The sequence below is a fragment of the Rattus norvegicus genome, chromosome 1 (genome assembly GCF_036323735.1).
Source record: "Rattus norvegicus strain BN/NHsdMcwi chromosome 1, GRCr8, whole genome shotgun sequence".
Lineage (NCBI taxonomy): Eukaryota > Metazoa > Chordata > Mammalia > Rodentia > Muridae > Rattus > Rattus norvegicus.
The window spans coordinates 253,799,194-253,815,839 of NC_086019.1; the positions used below are offsets into that span (position 1 = coordinate 253,799,194).

The following is a 16,646-nucleotide window of genomic DNA, read 5'->3' on the forward strand; positions in this document are numbered from 1 at the left end:
TTGTTTTTCTTTTTCTGTGGTGCTGAGGATGAAACCAGAGTGTCCTACATGCTAGGGAAGCACTGTGCCCTTGAGCCCCAACCCCAGCCCTAGATTCACTCTAACAGCCCTTGGAAAGGAGGAGTTTTCAGGGAAGACCATCCTAAAGGACTTAGGGAAGGAGGCTGAACCTGGCAAGCACGGACTATTTGGTGGCCTGGGAACACTGAAAGTTTGGAAATAAGATGACGGATGGAAAATGAGAACACAGTCCCTGAGGTGAGCCCGGGTTTGGACTAAGATTTGTTGAGTGATCACGGGTAACGGCATGGCTTACTTGTGCATAAGAGCATTCTCTGTGTGCTGTTCTTTCACCCCTCCAGATCCCCATCTCACCCACTCAGACCTCAAGCTGAATAGCCTGGAGGGAGTGGGGAGCGAGGACTCACACCTTGAACTGGGAACCGAGAGCTACGCAGAAATCTGATACTGTCGTCCCCAACCGCACATAGACCAAAGGCAGGAGGGCATGGCAAACATGTTTTGCAAGAAGTGAGGTGCAGGTTAGAGAGCAGAGTACAAGACTCCAGGACCCAAGGTTTACGCGTCCCTGCAGTAGGTAAATGGGAGGGGTCTTAGGACCAGAGCAGACCTGCAGGACCAGCCTGTTTTAGGGCGCACACGGTGGTGAGCCCCCCCCACCAGGGGGCGGGCGATACCCAGACAGACTGAGCCTGGAAGAAAGGGGACGCCAGGAGCAGTGGGCCTCGAGCATCTCCCACAAATCGGGTCTATTGTGCGTGTTGGGGGGCGCAAAGGAGGGCGGACGCCCTTCCCCGCCCCCGCCTCCGGCCCGCCTCCGGCCCCCGCCCCACCCTCGGCTCCGCCTCCACCCCGCCTCGCTCCGGCCGCGGCCCCTTCCTCCCGCAGCTGGTGCCGTGGGGCCGCGGAGCCGCACATCGCTGTCTTCATGGGCCCGGATCCCAGCGCAAAGGTGAGGGAGGCGGGGAGTGCGGGCGGTGGCAGGGCCGGGGGCTGCGGCCGGGCAAAACCTTGTCCACGTCCATTCCATCCTCCAAGCTAGGCTAGGCCTTTTTCACCGCCGAGACCCCAATCCTGCATAAAAGGTTCTAAAGGGGCACGGGCGAGGCCTCGGGTCGTGTAGGGCGCAAACCGGCCTTCGCGGAGTCCGGAGACCCCAGTGGGGCAGGATCCGCGTGGAGAACAGTGTTCCCCTGGATCTGGGTCATGTCTCCTGGCGTCCGGCGGGATCGAAGGAGAGCTTGTCCTCGAGCCGCAGCAGTAGATACTGAGGTTAGATCTGATCAAAGGAGAGAACCGCGGACTGTCCAGGATGGTGGAGGGAGGGGAACACGAGGGAGAGGCGTCCTCAAACCTGAAGACACCTCCATCCTACTGGACAGAGGCAAATACCGCTAACCCCAGGTAGACATCAGGGATGAAGGTTGAGAGCCTATTGATCCTATTGGGGGGATCCTCCCCTCCCCAGTTTTCTCCACCCTAGGATCTAACAGAAGATGAACAGAGTTCAGTGGGCAAGCCCTGGGAAGGAACCCAAACTTGGAATGAAGTGTGGGGTGTGAACTGGAGACCTTGAACCCTCAGTGCTGGGGGGGGGGGGGTGTGTGGCATGCTCCACCCCCTGGCCATTAACCTGGCCTCCCAACAGGTTAAGTGGGGCTGAACGCTTCAGCCCAGTTTTCCAGATCTAGAAATGCAATCAATCTGTAGGGGAAAGAGGGCTGCTAAGGTAGCATTTCGCTAAATTCGAGGACCTCCTCCTCCCTGGGTTAGTTAGGCAGGCATTCTCCTTTATAGGCACTTACCCCAGGTCAGAACACACACACACACACACACACACACACACACACACACACACACACACACTGGGGGTGGGGGCACAGACCAGAGAGAGAGAGAGAGAGAGAGAGAGAGAGAGAGAGAAGAGAAGAGAAGAGAAGAGAAGAGAAGAGAAGAGAAGAGAAGAGAAGAGAAGAGAAGAGGAGAACTGGCCTTATGACCAGGATTCTCAGGAAAGGAGAAAGAATTCTGCTGTGCCTCTCACCCCAGTAGACGCTGTCAGCCACCAAGCCTGCAGCAAAAGTCAGATCCCTGTATGCATTTCGTGAATACTTATCTGTGCCTGCATGTAATTGTGTTTGAGGACTCAGGATACATGTGTGCGCTATGCCTGGCTCACTATCAACAATTGTGTGTGTGTGTGTGTGTGTGTGTGTGTGTGTGTGTGTGTGTGTACAAGACCCTCCTGTTGAATAGGAAGCCAGCTATCTGACCCTGAGCCAGCTATGTTCACCTCTGAGGTTATATGATTCACTAAATAGATGACAGGTAAACACAACTTTATATGGCCCCTTGTGTGCCCTTGGGTACATGTGTGCACACACTTGTGCTCGCGCATGACTCCTATAAATGCATGTGTTCTCAGCCCTACTTGAACATGTGTGCACACTGTGTGCAACTGTGTCCCAGTCTTTGAGACCCACGTGACTCAAAATAAATGCATGCGTGTGCCATTCTCTCCACACTGAGTGCTTCCTCTGACCTAGGATGTGTTCCTCCTGCCCTGACCCGGACACTGACTTCCCTAGCCATAGGGCTCACCCTTCAGTGCTGAGCAAATAGGAGGCCCCAATGTAAACAGGTGTGCTTCACGGTGAGGGTGGGGCTTCGGCAGCATGAAACTTCCTGTCACCCTAGCCCTCAAAATAAGAACTTGATGCCCTTTCTGTGGCTCAAAGACTCTCTCTCTCTCTCTCTCTCTCTCTCTCTCTCTCTCTCTCTCTCTCTCTCTCTCTTTCGATCCCCCCACCCCCCGCCCAGTGCTAACCTTTACCTCTTGAACAAAACCTCCAAATTCTTGCTATTCCTCTGACCAGCTCCAGTTTCCTCCCCTCTCTTTATGGCCAGATGGTTAATATTTGACCCAGAAGGAAAAGGAGAGGCCAACAACACCCTCTGACCCTGCCTATGGCTGTCTGATGACATTGGGTAGATCAGGCATCCTCCACACCTCACCCAGCTGAGGAAATCTGCGGAAGTCCCCTGGAGATAAGGGGGAGGTCTATCAGTCACCCTCACCTCATGAAAGGTGGCCACGAGTTTCAGGATCCTGTGGCTCACCGGCTCCCTATTGCCTAAGTCTTAACTGGTCTTTCACACCGCAGTCTCCCGCACAGATCTGTGTAGCTCAGGGACCCAAATACCTGCACCTCACCCCCAGCCCCTCATGCCTGTGCTTCCTGCCAGCAGGTAGGTCTAGCAGGTAGGGACTCGAGTAGATGCCCAGGCAGAGAGTGCAGTGTGGACTCGCACGGGCAAGGCAGAGATGTGTACCCCTTAGAGAAAAATGCCAGAGAGAAGTGTCTAATTAAAGAGAAATTCCAGAGGGAGCTCTTAGGCCAAGGGAAAGAAAAAACAAAGGGAAAACAGAACAAAATCAACAAAGGCCCATTAACTGACTGCCCAGGCCTTCAGCAGACGGCTCCCCCGCAGGCAGCATTGTTGGAGCAGTCTCCTGACTGCAAGAGAGCAGTTCCCATGGTAGAGGTTAGAGCTGGTCTAGGGTCTTTTGAAGACAGTGAGTTTGCCACAGCCTTCGGCATCAGAGCAGAGCTGGGCGGAATGCTGTCAGTCTTCCCTGGTGTGGGGGTTCTGTGAACGTCTGGCCTCTGTCTTTCAGTGCCACCTGAAGTCTGGGCAGTACTGTCCATCTCATGCCCACACACGGATCAAAGGCTTTTCATTTTGGAAGGTTTGTTTGTTTGTTTGTTTATTGTTTTGGTTTGTTTTTTTTCCTCCTTCAGAGAACAGAGAACTGGAACTTGCCCTGAAGTTGGGGGCAAGGTGACCCCTTCAGTACCCTACAATTCTGCTGGGATCCTACAATTCCCACTCTCCATGGATTTGATACAGAAAGGCACGTGACCCACCCCTCCCTCCGACTTCTCACCTGTGATTCCATGGCCACACAACCCTGTGGCTCCATGTCCCCGCCATTCCAGGATCCTCCATGGCCCCATGACTACTTGACCCCCATGACCTCATGACCCCTCACCTCCATGTGATCACACCCTGGACTTTGAACCCAGTGACTGATCTTCCCCTCCCCTCCTGTGACTCTTCCGGGCTGCCCTTGGGGTCTTGTTGGTCTGAACTTCCCCAGGAAGATGTGGGGGAGGCTCTGGCCCCTCCTCTTCAGCTTCCTCACAGCAACAGCAGTGCCTGGACCCTCACTGCGGAGACCATCCCGAGAGCTAGATGCCACCCCACGGATGACCATCTCCTATGAAGGTTAGACCCCCAACCTGGAAAGATTATGGCTGCCAGAGCTGGGGACAGGAAGTAGCCCCCAGGGGGGCTCACTGCCTCTCTTCTTCCTAGAGCTCTCCTGGATCAGGCACTTCAAGGGCCAAGCCCAGAACTATTCAACACTGCTGCTGGAGGAGGCTTCCCAAAGGCTGTTGGTGGGAGCTCGAGGTGCCCTGTTCTCTCTCAGTGCCCGTGACATAGGAGATGGGACTCACAAAGAGGTCAGCCCCTGGCATCTGGGCCAACCACAGGGTCTCCAGCTTCCTGGGACCTCAGTTACCTGGACACCTGCCCCTCAGCCTTCCAACCTCAGGACAGCACTGTCCTTTCTAGCCCAGGGCTCCTTTTGAAATCCACCACACTTCCCCCGTACTCTGGAGCAACACTGTTTGATTCTCCGGGTGGTGGATATTGAGGTCAACTTAGCAGTCTGTCCCTTTACTCTCACTAGATCCACTGGGAGGCCTCCCCAGAGATGCAAAGCAAGTGTCATCAGAAAGGGAAAAACAACCAGGTATGTGATCTCCCTGTCCCCAGTTCTCCTTTCTTCCTCCTCAACCAGGGGTGCCAGAATTAGAGGGACACAGGTAGAGCGGGACAGATGTGCATCCAAGTGTACAACCACAATGAGTGGTGTGAGCGGCTGGCCTAGGGTAACCCTTCTACCCCAAATATCCATGGTCTACAGCTTAGCCTGTACAGTAACTTAATCCTCTTCCCAGGGCATCTCAAATTATAATCGTAACCGTAAGTAACTGCTGTAAGTGACAACTAGATCTGGTTGTAAAATAATCTGATAAAACATTGTTGTACGGGGTTGGGGATTTAGCTCAGTGGTAGAGCGCTTGCCTAGGAAGCACAAGGCCCTGGGTTCGGTCCCCAGCTCCGAAAAAACAAAACAAAAAAAAAAACATTGTTGTACACATTTCAGTCAGTCTAAGTACCTGGTGTTCTTGGAAAGACAGTAGTCAAATATTAGTCCTTTCTAGCTAAAAGGCAGAGTGTCTGTAAGAGGCTGGGGGACCATGTCTGGTTAAGTAACAACCATTTAGAGAGTGTTTTAGGTTTTTTGCATCTACTTTTTTTTTTTTTTTTTGGAGTTTTTGAGACAGTGTCTTACTGTGTAGCCTTGACTGGCCTGCAACTCACTCTGTAGACCAGACTGGCCTCCAACTCACAGAAATTTGCCTGCCTATGCCTCCCAAGTGCTGGGGTTAAAGGTGTGTAACACCACTCCTGCTTGGAGAGATGTCTAAGAATACACATTCTTGGACCAGCGACATGGCTCAGCCTAGGCACACACATAAACACACAAAATAAACAGATAGAAAAATAAAAATGCATATTCTAAGCTAGTTATAGTGGCATATGCCTATAATTCCAGGCCTTGGGAGTTTGCAGATAGATAGACAGATAGATAGATAGATAGATGTGTGTGTGTGTGTGTGTGTGTGTGTGTGTGTGTGTGTGTGTGTGTGTCTGGTGTGAAACCAAAAGGGCACATTCATACTGGACATGATGGTAGCATGTGCCTATGATCCCAGCAGTTGGGAGTTAGAGGTAAGAAGATTAGAAGTTCAAGGAAAGCCTTGGCCTCAAACAAGTTTGAGGCTAGCCTGGGCTATAAGAGATTTTTATTTCAAACCAAAAGCAATATACATCCAAGGCCCACCAATGTAGAAATTCTGACTCAACAAGTCTGTGGTGTGTCCCTCTAAAATTTTCTATGAGAGCCTCCCTCAGTGCATTGTGGGTAATAGACAGAGCTAGTGGGGTAGGTGAACCAAGGTCATAAAGTCTCATAAATGTCCAGTGAAGGGTTGGACTTCATTGTGACACCGATACTCATACTGCTGGGTGCCTTCGAGGCCCTCATTGTGAATCACAGGTTCCGGATCAGTTGGTCTGAAAAGGCCCCCAGATGCTGCTACTCTAGAGAGCCAAGTAAAGCTGCTATCTCTGGTTCCCAGGCCACTCTGAGCAGCAAGGTATCGGAGAACATTTCTCAAAGCATTGTCCTGAAGGATATTCATTTTCAAAAGAGGGACTGAAGTGGTCTGGCGCGTTTGGAAAGGGAGACATTTCTACCCCACAGTGCACAGCGACATCCTTAAGGCTGTGAAAAGTCACCCAGTAGAGATAGCCTGCAGCCCAGTCTCCCTGACTACACAGTTCTCCCCAATCTGCCTTTTTTCTGTCTTAGAGAGCTACTCCAGGAATGTCTGACTCACCCCACATGCCAGATGAGTTAAAATAGACTGAGTCTAGAGGCAGGAAGGAGGGTTGAAGTTGGGGGCATGCTAGGGCTGAGGAAAAGACCTGAGCAGACCAGTACAAGGAACAAACATAGGTGACAGAGCAAGTAACAGCATATAAGAAGATAAGAAGTCTTCCATGGATTCTACCTCTGGATGAGCAGGATGATCAGAGAGAGTTGGACAGCAACCTAGGGCACCTGAGGGACAGAGGAAGCCAGTGTGGCTGGCATAGATAGCGTGAGCAGACGGGGAAGACCAGGGGCACGTGGTGAGAGCATTGGTAAGTTGCAGCCATGCCATGGTCTGTTGTACATCTGGGATGCTTTGGAGAGTCAACTGAATGGGCGCAAGAGGGCATTGACAGATGGACTATCTCTGGAGGGAAACTTTAGACGTGGTGTCTACAGTCCCCTTCTCCAGCCACCTAGGAGACAGGAACACATGACAGGCTGTCGACAACAGATCCCCTTGTCTGTTTGAATTTTACACTCTGAGTACCTTTCACTTATACTTGCCGAGTAAATAGTTGTTATAAAGAGTAGCGTAGCAGGTTAGGAGGGGGTCAGGTGGCTGCTAGGCTGAGGTAATGGTTGTCTAGACCGGATGAGAATAGTGAAGTGGACAAGTTCAAGAACCACTTGGCACAGTGACTCATGGAGAAGGACTGAGTGTGAGGAAGAGAGAGTGGGCCACAGTAAAGATGCTTCCGGATCAGAGCAAGGTGGATGGAGGCAGAGGAGGGAAAGACGAGATAAACAGGTTTAAGAGTTAAGGTTTGGGTCAGGGAAAAGGGGACTTTCCTTTAGGACAACATGAAATTAGCATTGCTTGTGAGATAATAGAAAGAGGATTTGTGGGAGCTCCAGGGTTAGGGGGGAGCATTGCTCAAAAGTAACTTTTTCCCAGTGCGCATTAGTGTTTTGCCCTACATGTCTATCTGTGTGAGGGGGTCATGTCTTGGGGTGACAGGCGGTTGTGATCTGGTAACTGAGACTGGTTCCTCTGGAAGAACAGTCAATGTTCTTAACTGCTGAGCCATCTCTCCAGCTCCTCACAAGTAATACTTGAGCTCATGTCAAGCCCCCATTCTCCTGAAACGCTCTTCTATCTTTGAACTCTGACAGAGCCTGAAAGTTAGGTGGAGGGGATTGCAAGAGGCAGAGGCAGGAGACGCAGGAAGAGTGGTGTCAGGTAACCAGAGGCATCTTGGAAAGTGTATGCTATAGGTGGGGGCAGGAATCAGACTACAAAGCTAGACTAATGGAGGTGGCTTATATCTGGGCGGACGAGTTACTTCTCTGCCTCCCTCTGTCTGTAGACGGAGTGTTTCAACCATGTGCGATTTCTACAGCGGCTCAATGCCTCCCACTTCTATGCATGTGGGACCCACGCCTTCCAGCCCCTCTGTGCAGCCATTGTGAGTATCCCTGCCCCTAGCCCTGACTCCTAACCCCAGACTGGCCTGACGTTGAGCTGCAGCCCTTGCCTGTCCTCAGGACCACTGACCCATTGGGACCCTTATTCTCCAGGATGCTGAGGCCTTCATCTTGCCTACTAGCTTCGAGGAGGGAAAGGAGAAATGTCCTTACGACCCAGCCCGTGGCTTCACGGGCCTTATCATTGGTGAGCAGACACTCCTGCAGTCAGTCCTCAGCCGCAAGACTCTATGATCTGAATGTGAATCCTGTTGCTAGGACTTGCCATTTGTGCATGCCATGTTTCCTATTGCACACAACATGTATCTCATGCCTGGATGTCTCTGCCCCAGATGGAGGCCTCTACACAGCCACGCGGTATGAATTCCGGAGCATTCCTGATATCCGCCGGAGCCGCCACCCACACTCTCTGAGAACCGAGGAGGCACCCATGCACTGGCTCAATGGTTAGGAGATTGAGGTGCAGGATGACGGGTTGGGGGGAGTCTATTTCTTACTGTTTGTTCGTTTGGGCAGCTGACCATCCCATTTCCAAGCCTGCAGGTGAGCCTGTCCATTCCACACGTGTATTTTGGAAGACGGTTGGGGGGGGGGGGGCTGTGAGGAGGCGGGGTGTGTGGCTGTGAGGGGGCGAGGCTTGGGGCGAGGTTGTGGGAGAGAGCTTGACCTGTTTCATAAGCCACCTAAATAAATACTCAACCCACAGATGCTGAGTTTGTGTTCTCTGTGCTGGTGCGGGAGAGCAAGACCAGTGTAGTGGGTGACGATGACAAGATTTACTACTTCTTCATGGAGCGTGAGGAAGGTTCCAGCAGCTTCACTCAGAGTCGCAGCAGCCACCGTGTGGCTAGAGTAGCCCGTGTGTGCAAGGTGCATATGATGCAGTCAGGGTATGGGAGAGAGGCTAGACCTCTGATCCTGATCCTGTGTCCCTATCTCCCCAGGGAGATCTGGGAGGGAAGAAGATCCTACAGAAGAAGTGGACATCCTTCCTGAAGGCTCGCCTCATCTGCCACATCCCACAGTATGAGACACTTCGTGGGGTCTGCAGCCTGGATGCTGATACGTCATCCCACACACACTTCTATGCAGTCTTCACACTGACGACACAGTGGTAAGCACAGACGTGGGAAAGGAAAGGAACTGAGGAGTCTTAAGGACCGGAGCTGACATCATTGATAAGCTGGGGAGAGGGAGGGCTGGCTGCAAAATGAGGTCAGGCATGTCAAGCTATCATAGGGCCAGAGGGCATTGTGGTCCACTCATGCACAAGACAGGCCCATAGGCCTACAGTGGAGATGAACCATGGTAAAGTGGTTCCAGATGGAGCACAGGGTTGGGGCAGGCTCTACTTAGTCCTCCACTATTTCCATTCCTAGGAAGACTCTGGAGGCTTCAGCCATCTGCCGCTATGACCTGGCTGAGATTCAGGCTGTCTTCACAGGCCCTTTTATGGAGTACCAGGATGGTGCCCGGCGCTGGGGCCGCTACGAGGGTGGAGTCCCTGAACCCAGGCCTGGCTCGGTGAGCATCCAGGCCTGGACCCTGTGATGAATAGACAAAGCTGGGAGTGGGGTTCGGCCTTGTAAGAGGGAGGCAGGTGGTGGAGTCCTGAGTCTCATCACCAATCCCCCCACCCAGTGCATCACAGATTCATTGCGCAGCCGAGGCTACAACTCATCTCAAGACTTGCCATCCCTCGTTCTGGACTTTGTGAAGTTGCACCCACTGATGGCTCGGCCTGTGGTACCCACACGTGGGCGGCCCCTGCTGCTGAAGCGCAATGTACGCTACACACATCTCACAGGAACACACGTCAGCATACCTGCTGGACCCACCTATGACCTGCTCTTTCTAGGCACAGGTGCTTCTGACCCAAATCCCTGATCCTTAATGGCCTTGGTTACTGACGCTTCTGAACTCAGTAGTTCCTGCCACATTGGCTTGGAGTGCCCCGTGTCCTGAGGGACCACTGCTGGTGGCCGGTTCCTTGTCTCTAACCTTATGATTCCTGAGTTGTTCCCATAGGCCTCCTGTCGGGTACTGAGACTGTCGGGTACCACACTGTTCTGACCTTTGCCCTTTCTACATCAGCTGATGGCTGGATCCACAAGGCCGTAGTCCTGGGCTCTGGGATGCACATTATCGAAGAGATACAAGTGTTCAGGGAGTCCCAGTCTGTGGACAATCTAGTTATCTCACCGATGCAGGTAGTCTGGCCTCAATATGCTAACAGAAAAGGGGACTGGGGAGCTGGGCAGAGACTCAGGGGTTGCTGACCGACTGTCTTCTCTGGTTTCAGCACAGCCTCTATGTGGGGGCTGCGAGTGGAGTCATCCAGTTTCCTCTGTCCAGTTGCTCACGCTACCGTTCCTGCTATGACTGCATCCTGGCACGGGACCCCTACTGTGGCTGGGACTCCAGCACCCATGCCTGCATGGTGGCCACCACCATAGCCAACAGGTCCCATGGGACAGGTTGGGAATAGGGATGGGGTACATGGGTCTTAAGTGGAAGAAGAAAGCCCACCAGCCCGTAAGGTATTATTAGTAATCCTGATGCCCAACTCCCGTTGTTCGTGAATCTTGATTTTCTGTCTGCAGGACAGCATTGATACAGGACATAGAGAGAGGAAATCGAGGCTGTGAGGGCAGCAGGGATGCAGGTAGGTGGAACTCAGGGACTTGTGCGGATGTTTTAGAGTTGCTGTGCTTGGGTCGTTTTGGTGAGGATGACCCAGCACAGGGTGCTTGACGGATATTTATTTCTCAAGTACAGTGTAAGCAAGGAAATGGGCGCAAGACTAGGAGACAGGTGGGGGCGTGGCTCATTGGTAGAGAACTCTCCTTGTCTTTCATGTGTAAAGGCTCTGGGATTGCTCTCTAGAACCACACACCACACCACACACAGACACACACACACACCACACACACACACACACACACACACACACACACACACACACGGGGGGGAGGAGTTAATGAGTTCATTATGGTCATGTGATCATATCTAAAGTGTATGCCTACATGGGGGAGGTGTAAGCACAAACAACTGTGATTATTAATCATTTCGACTACAAGATGCAGACGGTTAATGTGTTTCTCTCCAAACAAAATCATGTGGCAGAGCCGATATCTAAAGGAAGAACAAAGTCAGCGTCATGGACTGAGAACTTAGGTGCCAAGCACTGGTCTAAATACTGCCGTGTGTTTATTTTCACAACACTCGGTGTGAGCGGCACCATTATCATCCCCATGAGAGACCGCCCCTCTGAGGCATGGGGAACGTAAGGAGCCAGCTCAGTTACTCAGCTACTGAGCAGCAGGTGCAGAATCGGCATGGCTGAAGCAGTCAGACGAAGTTTGTGCTTCTGATCACTAAGCTGTGCCAAGTCCAAGCTTGTCCGGCAGGTGGAAGGCTTGAGGCAGGCAATGGCACTCAAGCAGGGGGTTAGAGAACTCAGGTAGAAGAGGCTGTCGAGGTGAGCAGGGACCATGTTCACACTGTCTGTCCTTACAGGAAACCTCTCAAGAGTTTTACACCAAGTAGTATGATCAGATTTAGATTGTTTTTGTTTTTGTTTAATCTAGACAGGGTTTCTTTGGGTAGCCTTGGCTGTCCTGGAACTAGCACTGTAGACCAGGCTGGCCTTGAACTCAGAGATCTGCCTGCCTCTGCCTCTCAAGAGTTGGCATCAAGGGACTGGAGAGATGGCTCAGTGGTTAAGAGCATCGGCTGCTCTTCCAGAGGTCCTGAGTTCTATTCCCAGCAACCACATGGTGGCTCACAACCATCTGTAATGAGGTCCTCTGGTCTTCAGGCACACATGCAGGCAGAAAGCTGTATGATGTATACTAAATAAATAATTAGTCAAATAATTAAATAAATATTTAAAAAAAGAGTTGGCATTAAAGGCCTCCCTGCCCTTATTTTTAAAAAATATTTTGAGTGCATTTTGCCTACATGTACGTATGTGCACATCTGTGCCCGATGTCCGTGGAACCACCCCATGGATGCTGGGAGCCAAACACAGGTCCTCTGCAAGGGCAACAACTGCTCTTAACCACTGCGGGCCATCTTTCTAGCTCCTGTGTTCAAAAAATTTTTTTTAAAGATTTATTCATTTATTATATATAAGTACACTGTAGCTGTCTTCAGATACACCAGAAGAGGGCATCGGATCTCTTTACAGATGGTTGTGAGCCACCATGTGGTTGCTGGGAATTGAACTCAGGACCTCTGGAAGAGTAGTCGGGTGCTCTTAACCACTGAGCCATCTCTCCAGCCCCTCAAATTTTTAAAACTGTATTTATTTTGCTCACAAGCCTGTGTGATGCGGATGCGCACGTATAAGACACCTTATGAGAGTCCATTTTCTCCTTCCTACATGTGGATCCCAGGGCTTGAAATCAGTGGTCAAGCTTAGCAGCTAGCACCTACACTCATTGGCCTGTCTCCTCAGTCTAGATTTGTTTCCAAGGATTACCTTTAGTTGCAAGAAGAGATTAAACGAGGGCCCTAGAGGGCAGGCAGCCATGGAAGGAGAGAAAGGAACAGGCCTGAGTCTCATGAGGATAGACATAAAAATGAGGCAGAGAGGCAAGGGAGCCTCCCAGGTTCCTGATGCAAACTGCTGAGCAGGTGGTGGTAGCAAAGAAAGGACCTGTGTGGGTGATGAATGAGATTCTGGCCTTATGGAGATGCCCGCAAATGGTAACGGTCAAGTCTCAGGAAAGGAAGCTGTGCGGAAGGTAAGATTAGGAGTCCTTTGGTAAACGGTAGGAACTGAAAGCACAGGAAAGAGGAGCTGCTAGAGAAGGAAAAAAAGGCCCAAGGCACTGCTGACTCCTGATGAAGCCCATATGAGTCCTGGGAAGCATACACAGGCTTGCTTAGATGTCACTAATTCTAGACTTTGTGCTTCTAGACAGCTGTCTACAGACTATCTTGCCATTCCCAATGCTGTCTGGGATGGGCAGGTATTGATCTTCCCTCCCCATCCTCCCCAGGACCACCACCGCCATTCAAGACCCGATCTGTGCTCCGGGGTGATGATGTCCTCTTGCCCTGTGACCAGCCATCTAACCTGGCCCGGGCTTTGTGGCTCCTCAACGGGAGCAAGAGCCTGAGTGATGGGCAGGATGGCTACCGCGTGGGAGTGGATGGGCTGCTGGTAACAGACACACAACTGGAGCATAGTGGCAACTATGGCTGCTATGCTGAGGAGAACGGCCTCCGTATGCTGCTGGCTTCCTACAGCCTCATAGTCCGGCCAGCCACCCCTGCCCCAGCTCCACAAGCCCCTGCCACACCTGGGGCACAGCTGGCACATGACATGAGATTGTTCTATGTGGTAGCCATTGCTATACTTGGTGGCCTCTGCCTTATCTTGGCATCTTCCCTCCTCTATGTGGCTTGTCTGCGGGGAGGCAGACGAGGTCGAAGACGAAAATACTCATTGGGTCGGGCTGGCCGGGCAGGGGGCTCAGCCGTGCAGCTGCAGACTGTCTCAGGCCAGTGTCCCGGAGAGGAAGATGACGGTGATGATGGAGAAGGCGCTGGCAGTCTGGAGAGTGGCTGCCTCCAGATCATCCCTGGGGAAGGAGCCCCAGCCCCACCACCCCCACCACCTCCACCCCCACCTGCTGAGCTGACCAATGGACTGGTGGCCCTGCCCAGCCGGCTGCGAAGGATGAATGGCAACAGTTACGTGCTCCTGAGGCAGAGCAACAATGGAGTGCCAGCAGGTCCCTGCTCCTTTGCAGAGGAGCTCAGCCGCATCCTGGAGAAGAGGAAGCACACGCAGCTTGTAGAGCAGCTAGATGAGAGCTCTGTTTGAACCTAGCCTCCTAAACAAATGCTCTTCCAAGCCAGCCTGTCTGCCCTAGGCGGGGCCACTGCCTCCCCAAACATCCACTCTCCTTCTTGCTCCCAACTCCATTTCCTTCTTCCAACTTTTTGATGTCTCTGTAGGGCTGGCCAGAGTCATGGTTAGCCAAAGTCCCCTCTTCAGTCTCCAAGACACATGTGAGCAGCCCAGACCCACCGGTGCTCCTCAAAGGTAGGTGCTCCCCAGAACCAAGTACTCCGCAAACCCAGACCCAGTTTCTGTCCCTTGACCTAAAGACTTGGGAGGAGAGGATTGTCTTCTTATCCCATTATCTGTCCAACCTTCCTCTTCTTCTCAGGTAGGGCTCTGCAGGTCCAGATGGCCTCAATGTCACCACCCTCTGCACAGCTGTGTGCTGGGTAGTCCTGAATTCAGACAAGACCTCTCTCTACCAGCCACCTGAGTCCTGCTTCCATTCCCATGTGCACATGGAAGAATGTTTATCAGCTGGGCTGCAGTGTCCCGCTCCTCCTCTTGGGGCATCCTTGTCTCACTCCTCCTAGATTCAGGGCACCTTCCAATTGTCACCTTCCTATCTAGTCCTCTTCAGTCCCAGCCCCATGTGGTAACCCTTTGGCAGGAGTCAGGGAACAGGCCGGCTTGGGAGGAAAGAAGCATCACTCCTCTCTTCTTTCCTCTGTAACCCTTGTGAGTCAGCCTCCCTCCTCCTCTCATTCACATGCAAGGGTGCCAGAGCTCCAGGCATGTCCTTTTCTTGTGCATATGTGGCAACACATCCACGTCATGTGCTGACATTTCCACCCACATGTACATTCTGAACCTCCCCTTGCTGCCTCAGTCAGACCTCTGTCTACTGGGCTTGGTCCATGGATATTTCAAAGGGAGATTTCCCTTCCCATTTAGCTGTCCTCACTGAACTAGGACAAGTGGCCAACACTGCACTCAATGAGCCAGCCTCCCTCTTAGGGACCAAGCAATTGCTTCTCCTAGACCAGAGCAGGAGGAAGTGATCTGTTATCTCACCTGGCACATGAAGCCCATTCCTGGAACTATGCAAAGGGCAGAGGCTGGGAGTTTGGATGCTTGGCTCCCATTCCTGTCCTACCTCACCAGGGCACTTTCAAGGTCCAGGGCCTCAGATGTCTCCAGGCCCATATGGGACAATCAACCCTGACTGAGCTCTCCCATTCCCCTTGGGTGAGGATGACTGTTATTTTTGTAGCTGAGAACGTGGAACCCCACGAGTTTTTACTGCCCTTCACCCATACCTCTCCCACCTCCACCCCACAATGAATGTATTTATTGTGAGAATGGCTGTACTTCTTCAGGAATGCCCCCCACTCATCACCCAGGTGGGTGGAGCAGGCATGTGATGGAATGGGGAGCCTGGGCTCTGCTCCTCCTGATGTTGGCTAATAAATGCCCTCTTTCCCCACAGCTCTGAGTGTCTGCTTGGTCTAGACTGCTTTTACCAGGGGCAGGTTTCTGGCTTAGAGAGAAGGTGCTCCATTGTTTTCTTCATCTAGGGTTGGCCTTGCTCCCCATAAGAATATTTACATAACATCCTCTGCCACTGCCTTTGCTGAGCTGGGCAGGCACAGAGGCCACGGGTCAGGGGCTCATTTTATTCACTGATGATGTTAAGGGGCACAAAATCAGAGCAGCTTAAGAAGTCACAGGACTCCTAGCATTTGCTCCTGTCCCTCTTCCTTTGGCTTTATCTTTGCAGATAGGGGATCTCACTGTTGCTCAAGCTGGTCACCAACTCCTGGATATGTGCAGCTATTGAGACATACTAACAGCTCCTTGCTTTAAAAAAATGTTGCATGTATGCACATGTGCTTGAGCATGCCAGGGTGCACATGTAGAGGGCAGATGACAGCTGGGAGAATCTGTTGCTGCTTCCACTACGTGAGTCCTGGGAATCCAACTCAAGTCAGCAGGCTTGGCAGTGATGGCCTTTACACACTGAGCCATCTAGCCAGCCCTGCCTTTCTTATTTTTTAAAGACATGGTCTTTCTGTGTCGCCCTCGATGGCTTGGAACCCTCTATGTAGACTAGGCTGGCCTTGAACTCATCTATCTGGCTGCCTCTGCCTTCCGAGTGCTGCCACATGACAGCCTTTCCCTTCCCTTCCCTGCTCCACTCCCCGCTGCTGGGTGCCCTTAGAGATCAAAGGAACCATCACTGACAGTTGTTGGTTGCCTTGTGGTTGCCGAGGACTGAACCTGAGGCCTCTGAAGAGCAGCAAGTGCCCTGAACTCCTAACATCTCTGCAGCCCCTGCCTTGATTAGAGTAAGCCTAGAAGATACTTCTTACCAGCCCGTGTGCTCCTCAACCTTTTCAGCACTTCCCACTCTTCGAGCCAGGGAAAGACATGGGCTCATTTCTGTACAAGCACTTGGGGCTAGCAGTGTGGTCTGCTTGTGATCTGGGACCTACTCTGAGACTCTGAGTCACACTGCCCTTGACACTTAACCACTGAAAGGTTTTATGTTCTGCTTCCGGTTTTAGAGTCAAAAGTATGGCTTATGCTTAAAATATGCATACATTTTGAGCCAAGCACAGTGGAACACACCTTTAATCCCAGCATTGGGAAGCAGAGGCAAACAGATCTCTGTGAGTTTGAAGCCAGCCTGGTCTATATAGAGATCCAGGACAGCCAGAACTACATAGTGAGATCCTACTTCTTGGGGGAAAAAAAGTATAGATTTTTGAATTGTGACTTTGAGATGCTGGAGAGATGGCTCAGGTGGTTAAAAGCACTGAC

General features: G+C 51.9%; 1 protein-coding gene across 3 annotated transcripts; it reads left to right on the forward strand.

The window, feature by feature from the left end:
* The first annotated feature begins 358 nt into the window (after positions 1-358).
* On the forward strand, positions 359-15,311 carry Sema4g (semaphorin 4G). 3 transcript variants are annotated; one of them, XR_351089.5, is made up of 16 exons: positions 359-973; positions 3,825-4,311; positions 4,402-4,550; positions 4,781-4,843; positions 7,906-8,004; positions 8,117-8,210; positions 8,356-8,469; positions 8,730-8,893; positions 8,968-9,137; positions 9,403-9,547; positions 9,665-9,887; positions 10,118-10,233; positions 10,326-10,486; positions 10,627-10,688; positions 13,033-14,084; positions 14,212-15,311. XR_351089.5 is itself a non-coding variant. In XM_006231528.5 (15 exons), the coding sequence occupies exons 2-15, from the start codon at positions 4,188-4,190 to the stop codon at positions 13,860-13,862; spliced, it is 2,514 nt and encodes an 837-aa protein (XP_006231590.1). In that variant the 5' UTR covers positions 359-973; positions 3,825-4,187; the 3' UTR covers positions 13,863-15,311. The 3 variants fall into 3 exon arrangements, 2 of the variants coding, with proteins under 2 accessions (XP_006231590.1, NP_001101996.1); XM_006231528.5 differs by having other exon boundaries at positions 13,033-15,311; NM_001108526.1 differs by lacking the exon at positions 359-973 and having other exon boundaries at positions 3,823-4,311; positions 13,033-15,309.
* The last annotated feature ends 1,335 nt before the right edge of the window (positions 15,312-16,646 follow it).

Coding starts and splice junctions, on each gene's coding strand:
- Sema4g (XM_006231528.5), top strand. CDS start 4,188: ATGTGGGGGAGGCTCTGGCCCCTCCTCTTCAGCTTCCTCACAGCAACA. Junction 8,470..8,729: donor ACCCATGCACTGGCTCAATG/GTTAGGAGATTG, acceptor CTCAACCCACAG/ATGCTGAGTTTGTGTTCTCT. Junction 10,487..10,626: donor GCCACCACCATAGCCAACAG/GTCCCATGGGAC, acceptor TTCTGTCTGCAG/GACAGCATTGATACAGGACA.